Source organism: Plectropomus leopardus, chromosome 16, assembly GCF_008729295.1.
Source record: "Plectropomus leopardus isolate mb chromosome 16, YSFRI_Pleo_2.0, whole genome shotgun sequence".
In the NCBI taxonomy this organism is placed as follows: domain Eukaryota; kingdom Metazoa; phylum Chordata; class Actinopteri; order Perciformes; family Serranidae; genus Plectropomus; species Plectropomus leopardus.
Genome location: NC_056478.1, coordinates 5,449,061 through 5,466,095, shown reverse-complemented (window position 1 = coordinate 5,466,095; position 17,035 = coordinate 5,449,061). Strand labels below are relative to the sequence as shown.

At 38.1% G+C, this 17,035-nt stretch overlaps 1 protein-coding gene across 1 annotated transcript; it reads left to right on the top strand.

Moving 5' to 3' along the window:
• The first annotated feature begins 11,412 nt into the window (after nucleotides 1-11,412).
• On the top strand, nucleotides 11,413-12,345 carry LOC121955819 (gonadotropin-releasing hormone receptor). Its single transcript, XM_042503905.1, has one exon. It carries the CDS (start codon nucleotides 11,413-11,415, stop codon nucleotides 12,343-12,345), a length of 933 nt encoding a protein of 310 aa, XP_042359839.1.
• Nucleotides 12,346-17,035: the final 4,690 nt, after the last annotated feature.

The window sequence follows — 17,035 nt, the reverse complement described above, 5'->3', positions numbered from 1 at the left end:
TCCACCGTTGCCTCACGGATAACTGACAGGACTGTGGGACAGAAATACTGCAAAAAGTCAAATTAAAGCCAAAGTCCTGTAAACGATTAACATGACTGAACAGCATTTATTAAAGCTGGAATACAATAAATGAAAATAAGCATGATCATAAAATAATCCAGAAACTATTCCAACGGCCCGCACTTCATTGATGATCTCAGCTTTTGATTTGTCTGTTGGCAGAGCGCCGCTGATCATTCTCAGAGGATTGCCTTCACAGTAATGGCTCGGTTATTAGGCCTGCATGGCTATTTAATGACGGGTCTAGGTGTGAGTCATTTAAACACTTCTATATTAAGTTTTATGACATTTATGATGGCTTAGTGAGGTGGGGTGCGGCCTGTTGGATCAAAGAAAGAGTGTGGTATAGAGGCGCTGCACAGGGAGGTATAAGTCTGCTGAAGAAACAGCAAAAGATTAATGTTCAACCACAATAAACTAGCGTGTCAAAGAGCGGCCTGGCAGATCGCTTTTTCATTTACACTGCGAGAGTCTCAAGGCGGCCCCGAAAAAGGAGACTTGGCAGAAAAAGAGGAGTCGTTTATGATAGTATGAAGAAGAATTAGGCCCACTAAAGGTGGCAGTTACTAGTGATTAAAAAAACGATAAAACATAAAATGAACAAGGTCTAACTCAGTAAGAGAGTTGCTTTAACTGAGACACTAAAACTGATCACAGTGGTCGAGAGTTATTAGATACATCAAGCACATATATTTCAGTTTTTATGTTTTAAAATGGGCCTTTGGGAGATTAGTAGGCACTACATGATCGCTCTGTACAAAGTGAAAGCAACAAGTCTGTGTTACCCTATTTGACAGAAATCTATGCGATTTTTTGTCTAGTTGACAAAAAAGTGTATTGTGCTTTAGTAAATGAAACCCCAATTGACAAAATTTGTTAAAAAAAATACTAATATTATCAGAACAGGGGGAGAGGAGTGAGTTTAAGGGTAGGTGTAGGGGTGAGGTTGGGAGAGGGGAGGCAGTCAATGTCACAATGTCCGGAGAATCAGTTAAATCAACAATCGTCCAGTAATAACGACAAAAAAATTACAGATCTATTTGCTCTCCACTGAACAGTTTCTCAGTCTTAAGATTCAGTTCTTCATTTGACATGAAGGATTTTCAGCTGCAGCTGCTCCTGTCGGACCTCCTTTGTACCAGAGTTAATACAAAAGCAACCAATTATCCAATTCATTTCACACAAAGGCAGAGATTCAGTCCAAAGTCCAAAAACTGAATGGAAATTTTCGTCTCAAAACATGTCTGCTTTTCTTCGTCCCTGCCTCATTAATCACCTCATGATTTCATATTTATCTTGTGACCTTCTGAACGGGCCAAACCCCAAAGTTATGAACCACTAAACTACAAAACTGCATGAAACATAGTTGAAGCTTTATGATACGATACGATACGATACGATACGATACGATACGATACGATACGATGCAATGCGATACAATACGACTTTATTGTCCTATTTTCCGCCCTCAGGCAGCTCCAGTCAAGAAGTCCATCTACAAATTAGACATGTAATTACACAAACAACACATACCTATAAAAAACACACCAAACAGTCATGACCACATAATATCCCCAGACTCAGATCTTACACAGCAGCACATTGACTTTGGTCTTCTTTTACATTTTTATTTCTTTTATTTGTTTTCCACCTCTGGCCTGTGCTGCACTTATTTCCAGAGCTATGGTATCCATGTATGCATAATGATTTTAATTTTATTTATGTGTATATACGTGGGTGTATGTATACATACATTGTTAGGTTTTAAATTTTATCATTATTATCATTATAGCAACAGGATACACTGATGTAAACGGATGTCACAATCAGATCTGAGAGCACAATTTGCAGCAGATATTTAGGTTTTATTGTAATGCTGCTACTCTAGTGATTAGAAACAGATTCATTTTTTATGTTCAACTTAAGCTTTTACACAACTTAAAGCGGAATTAAATGTTTTGTTGTTTAATTTTCAACTAGTTTTAGTACAATGCTGTAATAAGAGGAAATGTGACCGATTTTTATTTGTTGTGACTGGGAATGTTAAAAGTTCAGCTATAACACTACTTTAAAGTGGAGTTGTGATTATATAACTAATTTACAGTGTTCTGTACTTTTATTAGAATACTACACTAAATGGGTTTGAGAGCTATTTCTGAAAACACGTTTCATTTTGTTAAATCTGTTATTATGTTGAGAAAAAAAACAAATGCTGCACTAAGTGGAATTGTAATAAGAGCCAGTTAAAAAATATACGTAGTTTGTTTACTTTTTTATTTTGTAAAAATAATATAAAAACTCTTAAGGAACTGTTTGGAAGCAGACATTTTTCTTGTCTTTAATTGCAAACTGTCAGGCATACACACTGTGTTGATTTTAAGAATTTTAAGTACTTGAAGTTTGCATTGAGCGGCTGTATCATCCACATAAATACAAGTATCAGATTGGGACTCAGTGACGGCAGATATTCTAAATTAAATGACTCGGATCGGGATCAGGGGCAAAAAACTTTGATCAGGACATCGCTACTGATGTAAAAATGAATTTTCCAGCCTGGTGTGTTTAAATGAAGGGACTCTGAATCACCTGTTGGAGGGCAGAAGTTGTTATTCTCTGTTTAAAACAAGCTCAGGGTCACTTCAACCCACCACACAGTTGTTACTGTTACGGTTAGTGTACAATTATACAGTTTATATGCCAGTCAGATGGACATTTTGGCAGAAGGAGTCCTTTTACTTTTGATACTTGGGGTATATTTTGCTGCTAAAACCTGTGTATTTCTACTTCCATAGAAGTACTTGATTGTCCTTGTAGTAGTGTTTTGTCTCTTTGTGGTTGTTTTGTGTCTCTTTGAGGTCATTTTGTGTCTTATCGGGGTTATTATATGTCTCTTTTGGGTAATTTTATGTCTTTTGTTGTTTTGCATTTCTTTGTAGTTGCTTTGTGGCTCTTGGAGGTACTTTTTGTGTCTCTTTGTGGTCATTTTGAGTCTCTTTGGGGTCATTTAGTGTCTTATTGGGGTAAAAATGCATCTCTCTGTGTCTCTTTGTGGTTGGTTGAAGTCTCTTTATAGTCATTTTGCATTTCTTTAAAGTCATTTTGTGTCCTTTCTGGTCATTTTGTGACTCTTTGGAGTCTTTTTATGTCTCCTTGTGGTTGTTTTGAATCTCTGTATCTTTTTGGTGCCTCTTTATGGTTGTTTTGTATCCTTTTGAGGTAATTAGTGTTTCTTTGAGGTTGTTTTGAGTCTTTTTGGTGTAATTTTGTGTTTCTATTGTGTCATTTTGTGTTTCTTTGAAGTCATTTTGTGCCTCTTTGGGGTAATTTTGAGTCTTTCTTGGTCTTTTTGTGTCTCACTGTGGTTGTTTTGAGTCTCTTTGTAGCTGTTTTGTGTGTCACTAAAGTAACAAACAGATCTCTCAACAACAGTGCACATCCTGTAGCATATTCATTGAGCCACTGGAGGGTTATCTATCTGATGTCATAACAGCATCATCAGTAATGTGCTCATTGTCTTTATGACCCGGTTGGCAAACTGTGATGTGGGCTAATTGCCTCGGCATTTGTGACGCCTTTTCATTTACCTGCACACACCGAAACACCCTGACTTACGGACAGTTATTCCCCCTCTCCGAGGTTTACAGTGGCTCTTCTGTTTATTTTCACTCAACCCAAAGTAGCCCGTTAAAGGCCCAAAATGAGTCACAGCAAATTATACCTCCATGAAATGCCACAGGCTGATGTGCCATAAAGTTTGCTACCCCTCGCGCACAAAACACACACACACACACACACATACAGAAGGGCTGACACCCAGGTGTGCAACCAATTCAGCCAATCATGATATTAGTGAGCTGGCTGTGCCTATAATTGACCTTGTTTCACACAAAGCATTATTATGTCTTTACACTTTAGTGAGCTGCTGCTGGTGGAGGAGGTGAGGGAGGAGGAGGAGAAGGAGGAGGAAGGGGGGCTATGATATGATAACACACATTGCACGGCCAGTCCGACTGAGTACCACTCCCTGGGAATCTCCTTCATCACCATGGCCATTATCTGCCTCTGCAACGTCCTCCAGACATGACTAAAAAGCGTGCACAAAAGAGAAAAGCTGCCCGTGCAAGCCTTTTGAATGCAAAAAGAAAGGAAGCAATAATGTGGAGCAGCCGCTACTTACCGAAACGAAGCTCTATCTCTCTCTCTCTCTGTTTGTGTGTGTGTGTGTGTGTGGTGGTCAGATTTTCAATGGTGCGAGGAGCCAGTCAGTCAGGGCACCTTGTTTTCCAAACGGCTAGGTGAGGCAAGTCCGACTGGTTACCCGATGCAACTAGAGGAAATAATGTCGCCGATGTTTCGATACTCCACTCGAGAGGGGAAGCTCTTTAAAAAAAATATCGACGGGAGGAGAGCAAACAACTCTCCTCTCGCAAGAAGAGTCCTCTTCCGATGATGTTTTTATATCCCATCCACTCCTCGGGCTGCACAATCTTTCGCTGCTGCACACACGTCGCTGGTATCCGTCAGTTGGCATGAGCACTGCACGCAGCTTTCAGTTTGCGCACCAGTCGCGCGGTGTGTGTGTGTGTGTGTGTGTGTGTTTGCGTTTGTGTGAGTGTGTGTGTGTGTCGCTGCTCAACAACAACTAGCAGCACAACATGACTGACTGACTGCAGCGCTGACACACACGGGGGTGGGCCGGGCCCCCCCTTCCTAACGCACAAAGTGGAGAAAATCCTCCGCAAAAGTCCCAGTCTTTGAGGAAACAAATGTGTTTTACATAACAACAACAACAAGAACATCCTACTTCTGTGCTGGAGCATGTGATGGCAACATGGTGAGCCTTTTAAAGGGGTATCCACGCGTAACTGCAGGCAGGGGGTTGCCTCTTTGGACCCACCCCCCGTCAACTTTCCCGGAGGGGTGTCGCTGTGGCGTTAATTGGACACGGTGATGGTTGTCAGGCAGGCTGGAAAACACCTGTGCACGGACCTGTGAGCCTCAAAGTGGCATTCAGACCGGAGAAACCTCCATATTCCCAGTCATGGGCGGATTATGTTACAGTGGGGCCCTGGGCACAGACATGCAAAAGGAACCACCACCTCCAGACATTTTTTTTTTAAAAATATAGTAGTTGTTAGAGATCTTTTGGGATTTTATGCCGCCTTGTGGATATTTTGTGTCTCACTGAAGTCATCTTCATAGTTGTTTTGAGTCTCTTTCTAGGCATTTAGTGTCTCTCTTGGTCATTTTGTGTCTCCTTGTGGTTGTTTTGCATCTCATTTTGTTTTACTGAAGTAATTTTGTGTTTTATTTTCGTCGTTTTGTTTCTCTTTGTTGTTATTTTTGTTTCTTAATGTGGTAATTGTGTGTGTTTTTGTAGATATTTTGTCTCTTTTGAGTCTCCGTGTTTGTTTTGGGTGTCTTTGGGGTCTTGTCTTATTGTGGTAATTTTGCAAATCTTTGTAGTCACTCTGTCTTCTTGTGGTTGTTTTGCGCCCCTCTCAAGTAATTTTGAATCTCTTTGGGGTCATTTTGAACATACTTATAATTGTTTTGAGTCTCTATTATGTCATTTTGTTTTACTGAGGTAATTTTGTGTTTTTATTTTAGTCGTTTTGTGTCTTTTTGTAGTCATTTTTTGTCTTATTGGGGTAATTATGCATGTTCTTGTAGATATTTTGTCACTTTTTGGTTGTTTTGGGTCTCTTTGAGGTCATTTCTTGACTTATAGTGGTCATTTGGCAAATCTTTTTGGTCATTCTGTCTTATTGTGGTTGTTTTGTGTCCCTCTCAAGTAATTTTGAATCTCTCTGGGGTCATTTTGTGTCTCTTTGGGGTTGTTTTGTGTCTCTTTGTATTAATTTAGTGTCCCCTTGAGGTTGTTTTGCTCTATGATGTAATTTTGTTTTCCTGAGGCAATTTTGTGTATTTTTCATTCGTTTTGTGTCTCTTTGTAGTCATTTTGTGTCTTATTGGGGTAATTATGCATCTCTTTGTGTTTCTCCTTAGATATACACTTTTTGCACGTATTTCAAAGACTGGAATCTGAAACAAAATAAACTGTTAAATGTGTATTTTGAGCATTTCCATTCCCCTAGTCTTAAAGAAGACATGCCAAAAACTGACCAGAGCATGAAAAACATGTATTTAACTGTCATGTCTTTCCTCAAATTACCTAGAAATAATTGACACACGTGGGACCAAACAGTCTTTCATCATAACATTACTCTGTGGTTCCTCAGGATAAAATGAAGCGCACAAAGACAGCGGGGGGCACTGTGATGTCTTCATTGACCCTCATGGAAAATTAACTTGTGTGTTGAGGGGTCAGAGCACAGACTGCTGCAGCTGGTAGAGATTCAGTGACCTGCTGCGGGACATTTCAGTGTAGATGCTTCCTGATGTTGGAGCTTTAACACACTTTGGTAACAAAAGTCCGTCTGTAGCTGTAGGATTATGGCATTTAAGTTACTAAAAAAGAAGTACAGGATAAAGACAGGACACTTTTTCCTCTCACACTCTTTCCTCTTGTTGGATATTTTAAATCAGCCATGCATTTTAGTTTTTGAGTCTCCTCGATAAACTCTATTTCACACCTTCACACTTAATTAACTCCACAGACAAGTGATTTCTGAACAGCTAACAGTTCACTGCGAGTGTCAAACACATTTTAATTTGCCGAACTGGTAATTACATATAATTCTACCACAGAGCAATATTACTCTCAAACAGCAGCTTAACAAAGTGATTGGCAAGTGATTCATTCTGATTGCTGCAGCATATTAACATTCAGAGGAAATGTTACACAGCTGTGTGGCCAAGGTGCCATGGCTCCAGTCCAAGTTAATAACATTATTTCTTCTTTTTATTATTATTATTATTGTTTCTTGGGCTTAAGTTTAAATTTAAGAGATAATGTGCGAGGTCTTAAGTCCTTATAGGTCAAGTCCAAGTCTTAGCTCAGAATAATACGTACAAGAACTTGATAAAATGAAAATTTAAGACTCACATATAGGCCCTCTCTCACATTAGACCTATTGACTTTAGCAGGAAAAACACAGGTGTTATAAATAACATTAATGATGGTTATGTTCTATTCAAGTGCAAGAGTAAGTCAGTTATTGTATTATTTCCACCTGTGCTTTTCCAGCTCTGACGAGTCAAAATGACTTCTGTGAAAAGGGACTTTTTCGTTATTCGGGTATTTCCAACTATTTGCTTAACATCACATGTGAATTCATTTTGTATAAATACAAAAAATTCCATAATGAATAAGCCTTCTTGTATTTTCACTAACATGATGGTACAGATAAACAAAAACATGAATTGAAATAAAATACTACTACTCTTACTACTGCTATTAATAATAATAATAATAATGGAATGAATAAATACACTTAAACAGTATAAAATAATTACAATAAAAAACACATTATTCTTCTTTAAATAGTTATTACTTTCTCAAGTGTTTATGTGTTTGAGAGTCTTTACATATAACTTAAATTCATATGCAAATCCAGTGAAATTGGGGATAACAGTTGTTATTTTGCACCCATGTACAACGTGTGGAACTTACCATAGGCCTACATAATCAGTAATGTTGTTATGTATTTTCCACTTTGGTTTATGAGCAAATACCTGCAAACAAATCAGCAAATATTAGCATGCTAACATGCTAAACAAAGATGGTGAACATGTTGAGCATACCTGCTAAACTTTAGCATGTTAGCACGCTAATGTTTGCATTTGGCTCAAAGCATCACTGTGACTTTAAGTGCAGTCCATGCAGTTTTAGTGTGGGTGGAGACTTCCTTATGTGCTAACTCCTAAAAATACTTGATTCATGGTGCTTACCACACGTCTTTTCTTTTCTGTCCACTAATGAGGTTACAGTTGGGGTTTTCCACTAAACAGTCTAGTGAGTGTGCAAACAAAATAAAGGAAGACAAAAAAAAAATAGTGTGATCTGTGGAAAATCCCACCAAAGCTATCAGACTGAAGAAACCGTGATTTCTGCACCGAAATGAAGCTACGTATTTTTTTAGAAGCACATGAAACAACACACTAGCTTGAAATCAATCGACCAACTTTTCTGCTAATTAAACATTAATTAATGAACGCATTATTTAATAATTAAACAATATAAGTGACTAGTAAATGCTGTTAAATCGGGTCTCTGATTGATTATTATTAAATGATGAAAAGAACTACAATTTTAAAGCTCATTACATAACACTTAGTTTTACCTATTTTACTGCCTGTGTACATGGGTATACACACACACACACACACACACACACACACACACACACACAGTGGGATTCACAATTAAGCTGAATCAGGATGCAGGGCTTGATTGAAGCGAGCGTTTGCTAACTAGACAGCGGACTAAAAGAGGAAAAGAGACAAGCTGGAACATGATCTGTTTTTCATCTGTCCAGACGCGTCTGTCCCATTATGTCTTCTCCCCTTATTGTCCACCACACAAACTCAAGTAGTATTATTTCTTATTATGTTTAAATTATTTACATTAACAGAGCATTACCCTGTGAATCTATTGCAAGGCTGTCAGTTTTCAGCATTTACTCAGTTCTTGTCTTTTAAGTGGACTGATTTTTTATTCTGAAACAGGAAGTTTCCAACGATACACTGTATTTAGGGACACGGCTAACACTGTGAACTCCTGAGACGCTTAAGCCTCAACTACAAACATTTCCTCTCTGAACAAAACAAATTAAAAATAAATACATTTTGGAATATAATGCAAAAACAACAAAATAAATACTGATTAGTTACACACATAGGGAAAGATTATAAAGTTAGTATGATCAGTTAAGATACTTCCTCAGATGAAACCATTCATATCGCAGCTCTTTCTCTAGTTAGCCAACATTATTTCTACCAAATCGACAGAAAAAATGTTTGCACTGTGATTCTACAAATCACAAACACATTACATTTGCATGTTATTATGTAACGAATGCACTGACATTTTACATGGTTAGGTTTAGGCACCATAACTGAAAGGAAAAGATAATATTTTGGTTTTAAATACCAGCAGGAATCACAGCAATGTCTCAGTAAAAAACACTTTTTGTGCTATTATCCCCACAGGAAATGCAACAATTGTTCATTTTTAAAAATGTCTTTTCATGCCACTATACCGGCAGGAAAAGCAGGGACGTCGAGGTAAAAGACAAACACATTTTGTGGCACGCTCCAAGCAAATGACACCGTGATGTCTCAGTAAAAACAACTGCTTTTTGTGGTACTGTCTTAGCAATAAAAGCAGCTATGTCCTGGTAAAAAAAACTGTTTTTCATGTCATTAGTCCAGCAGGAAATGCGAGAAATACAGCATCCTCTGGGTAGAAACAACTCCTTTAGACGCCACTATCCCAGCAGGAAAAGCAGCAATGCCTTGGTAAGGAAAAAACACATTTAAACCACTATCCTGTCAGAAAAAACAGACACATCTCTGTAAAATACAACCACCTTTGTGACTCTAAGCTGTGGGGGTGGGGAAAATCGATTCACATAAGAATCTCGATTCTCGTTTTTAACGATCCAGAATCGATTAAAAAATCCTAAAAATCGATTATTTAGTAAATATAGTCTATTCTTAACCCTCTAAATTTGTATCATTTAGAAAAGTCTTAATAATTTTGAGACCGTTTGTCGGATCGTCTTACTTTTTTCGGCGGTGAAAGCTGCCGGCTCTGCCATTCAGAGGGAGGACTCAGTATCCAGCCTGGGAATTCAGGTGTTTTTTACGGGACCTTCCGAAAGTCAAAGATCCGATATTGGGTGTTTTCCATCCATATTTTATCCACATTTCGATGATAAAAGTACATTAGCATCGATGCTAAACGCCATATTGGTTTCCCATGGTTCCTTTGGAGAGAGGTCAGAGGTTTGTTTTGGTCTTGTCCACCAATCGGAAGACCGACCTACGCTTTGTATCCGCTTACGTATGTCATACGTCAGCTGGAGCAAACTGCACTGTGATTGGCCGAATCCTCCCGTATCTATCGCTCTGTGTTATTGGTAGCGCCTCGTGCATTAGAATAAACGCTGGTAGCCCAACAACAACAACAACAACAACAACAACAACAACAACAACAACAACAATAATAATAATAACAATAACAGTAATAATAATAATAATAATAATAATAATAATAGTGGTAATAATAATAATAATAATAATAATAATGAGACAAGGGTAAATCGGGAGACAGTCTAACAAGCAGCAGGGCCTCATATGGATGTAAATGCTGTGTTGACTGCAGGCAGGAGAATCAGGGCCCTCTCAGGAGTCAGGAGTGTGATGTGGCCCTCTGCATCATCACAGATAATGGGACAGACAAATAACTGCAAAACAAAAAATGATGGGACTATTTTTGAGTGTTGTCCATTTTTTGAACTACAATAATTACAATGTTTATTTTTTTCACTTTCTGATTCCCAACACTTGTGAGAAGGGTTTTCTACAACAAAAAAAGGTTGTACATAATAAAACCTCCATAATTTCACACACACTTTGCTTTCATAACATAATAAGCCACTGGGAAAACAGACTGGAGTAGATCCTGAAATTACTAGTCTCACCTATCACGCCATCCTCTATCCCCTCCACTTCCTGATAAAAAAAGCAGCTCATATACTATTATACTGTTACAGAAATGTTGATATAATACTTACATGTGAAATGCATTAAAACTGCGGTTTGCAGAAAAATACAATGCCAACATTTTTTTCTGCCTGCAGTATCATAATTATACGTCTTTTCATTTCCTGAGGAGGTTAAAAGGACTTTGACAAATCCTCTGAAAACAATGTTGCACCTCTAATTGGATAAACATTACTCATGCTAACTGCTTACAAATGGGGGAAATGTTTAAAAAATATGTCATCGAGTTGATTTTTTTTTTTTTTTTTTTTTTTGTCACAGCAGTGTATTGTAAGCCAAAACATTGCATGCCAATTAAACCCTGAAATGACAAAAATGAGGCGGAGAACAAGTGTCAAAGGATGTAAATGAGCTCTTGCAGGAATTGCATTTGGTGATGTCAGCCAGTGGAAAAACATGTCACTGCTTTAAATCAGACTCTGCGCTGGTCTCAAGATGAAGCTTTGAAAAGCTCAGAGGTAAAACTTTAATGACTCCCAGCCTTCGATGTTTCCAGCATCCTCTTGTTTTCCCTCTCTCCGTAATGAGCCAATCACTGATCTGGATTCGTGCCACCTTTGAGAACTCGATAACGAGGGTGTCTGGTCAGTGAAACACAACTTGGCTCCATGCTGGAAAGTCATATCTGCTCCTGTGGCAAGACTTGATATACTTTCAATAATGATTGATTTCTCTGTCAACCTCCTGAGCTTAAGAGTTATAATTTCATGCATCGGACTTGTGGGTAATCTTTTCCTCATCCTCGTCATCCTTCAGGCTAAGCTCTCTCGAGTCAAATCCTTCGAGTTGTTTCTCTTGGGAATTGCCACAGCCAACTTGGAGGAAATTCTCATCGTGAACATCTACGATATCATCATCCTCCAGCCTTCCTCCATCATCATCGACGCCTGGTTGTGTCGCTCACTCAAGTTCCTGACCATGTTCGGTGAAATCGGCAGCATCCTTTTCACCGTCCTCATCAGCATCTTCCGCCAGCAGAAGCTCAGAGACGCCAGCAAGAGGGTCAACCTCCCGATCTACCTGGACAGCATCCGCTCAGCCTGGATGGTGAGCGGGGTTTGCGTGATGCTCGCCACGCTTCTGAGTCTCCCAGTTTTTGCCGTGAACTCTCAAAGCCCTGCAGGGAACAGCACAGGAAACAGCAGCAGCAGCTGCCCTCCGGACTTCTTCCAGTGTGGTGGAAATGACTGCCCCCTACTCAACCTCATTTACAAATACCTGTTCATCCTGGTGTGCAACCTGCTGCCTCTCGTCATCGTCACGGTCACCAGCTGCCTCATCATCAGCGTGCTGCTGAGCCAGAGGAAGACGGTGACACCGGTGGTGAGCGTGAGCGGAGGGAGTCAGTCGGGCGGGAAGAGCAAACGTCTGAGGATCCAGCGAAGCACCATAGCTGTGCTGGCAGCTATGGCGTTGTTCCAGGTGGACTGGACTCTCTACCTGGTCTTCCAGCTGACTGTTAGCCCGGCTGACTTCCCTTATTGGGCTGAAACTGAGTTCTTCATCTCAACTTCCTACACGTCCATCAGTCCGTATGTGTACGGGATCGGGAATAACCTGTTCTCGCTCAAGAACTTCATGAAGAAGTCATAAAGTTTTTCTTCAAATCAGATGTGTTTTTGAAATTGCCTCTAAGTTTGGTGTAACCTTCAGAGACCTGAGCTTTTTGTTTGGTATGCATTTTTTATTTCTCGTAGCTGTTTGGGATGATTAGGACCTGATAAGTATATAAAAAAATAGCATTGTCTTTGAACAGTAAGAAGTTTTGGAATAAATTATGTCCTCACCTGGGGACAATGGCTTCATTTTAACAGTCACAAGTTTGTAATAAAGTCTAAAACTGTGTTTTTTGATACCTGAACATTGTTGTGGCAAAAATAATGCTACATTTTTCAATGTTTGTTGCTCTATGAGTTCGAACTCTAAGACTGTTCAAAATCTTTTATTTCAGTGCCTAAGTATGGCTGTGCAAAAGTAAAACTGCATAAAGTGCAACATATCTAAAAGCCTTATGATTATGATTTGCTTGATGACATTTTTAGAAATTTCTAGTTGGTCAAACCTTTTTTTTTACCTTTCATTAGTTAACAGGTAACAGTTTTAGATCACCATTTAAATCTAATTTGAAAATTCAAATGTTACACATTACACATTACAGTACACATTTTGTTTGTCCTTTTTTTCTTTTCAAAAGTAATTTTACTCCCAAAGTTGTATACATGAAAAAAATGGTTAAATCCAGCCTAATAACAAGTGCCTTCTTTGAATGACAAAATCATTGACTGCTGTTCTTCAGCTGAAAAACTAAATGTTTTGACTCCCAGAGATGCTCTCTAACAGCCTGGCAGGTGCAGGAGGGAGAGCAAACGCGCTGCTGTCATAGCTGTCGTTTATACTGAGGACGCTGAAGACAGCATGATATGGCAGATTTCGTCTCCATCACTTTTTCAAGGAATAACTTGTGCAAAATGTTCTGACTGATTATTGCAAACAAATGAGATCAATTTGACAACGATTTATCTGGACTATGTGAATACCATTAAATGAGAAAAGTTGATCTATGTGAGAATAAATAATTGCAAGCACTTTTCCTAAAAGCCCTCCTGCATTATATTCCATCATATTTTTAGATTTCAAATGATCATCTGAATGTTGTGTGTTCTTTTACACAAATAAAGACATTAAATTTGTGCATAAAATTCACCAAAATGCAGAAAAAAAGTGTTTGACGCTCATAATTTCCTGGGTCAGCGGTTTAAATGAAACAAACGCTCTTTGTGGCACCCAAGCTTTGCCTCTGTGCTGCATTGTTATGCAATTTCTTTAAATTATCAGGCCTCATTTTGATCCCAACCATCACATTGCCTGAAATTACATTTGTTGAAATCCACTTAAATTCTTCTTTTTTCATCTGAACCTTTATATCCCCTGCACATTTTTAACACAAATTGACGCCCTTGGGTGAGGTGCAACCCAAAATAAACACCAAAAAACGTGCTTATCTCTAATACATGCAAACACAGCTCACACGCTGCCTTATTATTAATGCAATAACGGCTGTATTTGAACATGCATATGAGCTCCATGTGCACAGACACTGTATAAACCAACATGACCCGAGTTTACAGTTCAAAACACTGAGTGAAGAAGTGTCTGTGCTTTTGACACTGTGTCATACAAACAGTGATAACTTGACCCAGTCTCCTCTTTATCCTCCACTGCTCTCTCACTGGAATGTAAATACAGCTGCTTTATGTATCTCTATAGATACGCCGTGTTATGCGAGCGAACATCCAATTCCTTTATGTGAAAAGTTTGTCCTCTTGGTGCAGATGTTACTGTAAATTTGTGAGAAAATGTACAATTTTAATACACGTATTGAGTCAAAAGCAGGATAACTCTTGTGGTTAGGCTTTTTTACATCGCTGAAAAAAACTCAGCGGCTCCAGTTAAAGTTATTATACATGAGTCACATGTTAGTCATGGTGGTGCGCTGAGTGTGATTGTGACCAGTTCAGTCAGATTTATCAGATTGGAGGTTGATATTTACTCTCTTGAATGCGACTTTCTATAGCAAGTAACATGAACCTCACAGACCCAAATTATGTGAAAACACTGTACAGTCATTAACACCCTGAGGTACGAGTGTCTCTGGCACACTGAGGAGACTTGCTCATTATTTCTCTCTGTCTTAACATCTTTTAACCCTTTTAAACTTGACTAAAATTACTTAAATTTCTTTCAAAACCATAGGAAGAAGTTACAGGTTATTTTCTCAAATTTACCTAAAAATAAGAGAAAAGAAAACAGGTCAAAGTAGTAAATAAATAAATGTAAATCAAACAAACAAACACACCAAGGTAAAAATACTCCAAAAAAGATAATAATAATAATAATAATTCTTCTAATTCTTCATCTCTTTCTTTTTTCTCAAATTTATTTTCAGGACGCTTTCTTCACCTTTTCTTAATTCATTGAAATGTTTGGGATATCTCTTGTTAAGTTGCTTTTGGCCTTTTTAGGCATGTACTCAAAAGAAATCAAACCAATTACAACTGATTTCACTGGTTTTAAATGCACATAAAAGAAGTCTGAATACAGGTTAAGAAAACAGGACGCCCCCGCCAGGTAACAAAGAGTTAATATGAGCCTTAGATATAATCCTAAAAAAATATGGATCACTTTAAAACTACACACAGTGTACACAGTCTCAACTCAAAAGCAGTCCATTATTAAGTTTTAAACCTGTGATGATAGACTAAATATTATGCCGTTTGTGGTAATTTTAAATTCGGTTTGACAGTTGTGACAGAAGCTCACAAAGGCCATACAGAGTCTGTGAACTATTCTTTGTCTGTGCTGCCACTGCTGATTTTACATTAGTGACATCACAATTTGGTAGCTGTCAGCGCCCACTGCATTGTTTGTTACAGGAGTTCAATACCAAAGATGCACTTATTAAAGAGTTCTTACACTGGACTCTTCATATTTTCTGCACATATTTAAAATAGTTCACAGTTTTGGGGAGGCTACTCTGAAAGCTTTGCAAGAAAAAATGCAATTAAATTACAGTTACTAATCAAAATACTGGTGATTACATTGGGGTTACTTATTTGTTAAGGTTAAGCTTATATGTAGAATAAATATAAATAAATTAATAATAAATTCAGTGCAAGAATGTCTTCTGTCTCTTTCCACACGTTTCAGCTTTTCTCCCAGTCAAAACATTTGGTAGCCTAAAAAAATAATAAATAGTAGTCAGGTGTGATAAGTTAAATTAGCCTACTTAGATTAAGCAGTTATAATAGTTAGATTACTTAAGTCAGTTTTACATTATTATTATCATTTTGTGTTTATATTATTTTCTAGGACTATATTTATTTTTATAAGTAACTATTACATTTTAAAAGAGACCATTCCAACACTGTAATTCAAGAATAAAATAAATGTCCGTATTTATGCAGTATCACAAGATCAGAGCATCAACCCAAAGTGGCTTGAATATGTATGTATATATATATATGTGTGTGTGTGTGTGTGTGTGTGTGTGTGTGTATAAAGTTGCATTAATTTAGATTTTCAAAAATGACACCTCTGCTTGTTGATTTTTTCTGTTCATCTTTTCAGAAAACATTTAAAGTCTAATATTGAAGTTTAACATTAAATATATGGACAATAATTTGCCTGCTCTTTAGAAAACATTTCTTGAGCTAGATAAATAAATTTAAAAAATACTATGGCTATTATTTCAAGATTAGAGTTTTTATTATTGGAGGTGCTGCTTAGAGCAGAGTGATTACTTATTTACTGGGAATCGTGGAAGCTGCATTTAACAGCCTTTTAATGATTATCCCTCACTACCAAATTAATATATAGGCTGTGTGTCGTCTATAATTTGTGGAGGCATAAGTGCGCAGGTTGCACGGGGACAGGCTGCAGCTTATCGCCACGAGATCCCCACGTGGAGCACAAAAGATGGGTTCATGGCAGCGTCTTTCCCACTTCCTCGTGCTGGTTAAACCCCGCCCTGCTGCTTAAATAACACATTACTCTTCATCATCATACTCATCATACTCTTCTTCTTTAAATTCAGTCTTTCTGCGCGTGGTGGCTGAATTACAAACCGATGTTGTTGCCAAGTCTTTGCAGGAAAAGACGTGCTGTTTGTTGTGTTTTATAACACAAACAAAAACACACAAACCACTCAGATAATGGACCATATTTAACTTAATCACCTTAAACTTTAATTAGGGGTTAACCCCATGTCTACAACCAAACGTGACAGCTGCAATGCATGCACGCCACATTTATTTAATGGGTTATATGTTTAAATATTTTAACTTGCAGCGCCCAGCCATATTGGCTACAGCCCCCCCCCACCCTTCTGTCCTCGCCATTGACTCACACTGAGATGGACATTAGAGCCAGCTTCCGCCCACTGCGGTTGTCATTTTTAGTTAAAACAATAATAATGACAGTTTCTCAGTCAAATTTATCCATTAATGCATTTAAAACAGCTTGAAAAGTGAGTCATTTTCCTTTAGTTTATTCAGAATATGAGGCTGTAGTGGCCCATAAGTCATAATTTTGCTCATATGGTGTTCATTTTTTGGACAAGTTGAGTCCACAAAATTAAATTTACAGCTATATGTCTTTGCGACATGTTGGGTTTCTCTCGGTTGTTTATTTATTTGGAAAATATCCAGTTAGATTAAGCTGTGTTTATTAGCTATAATTCGCGTTAGCCGCCATTTTATCACAAAAACAAAGGCAGTCCGGATGT

Coding starts and splice junctions, on each gene's coding strand:
- LOC121955819 (XM_042503905.1), top strand. CDS start 11,413: ATGATTGATTTCTCTGTCAACCTCCTGAGCTTAAGAGTTATAATTTCA.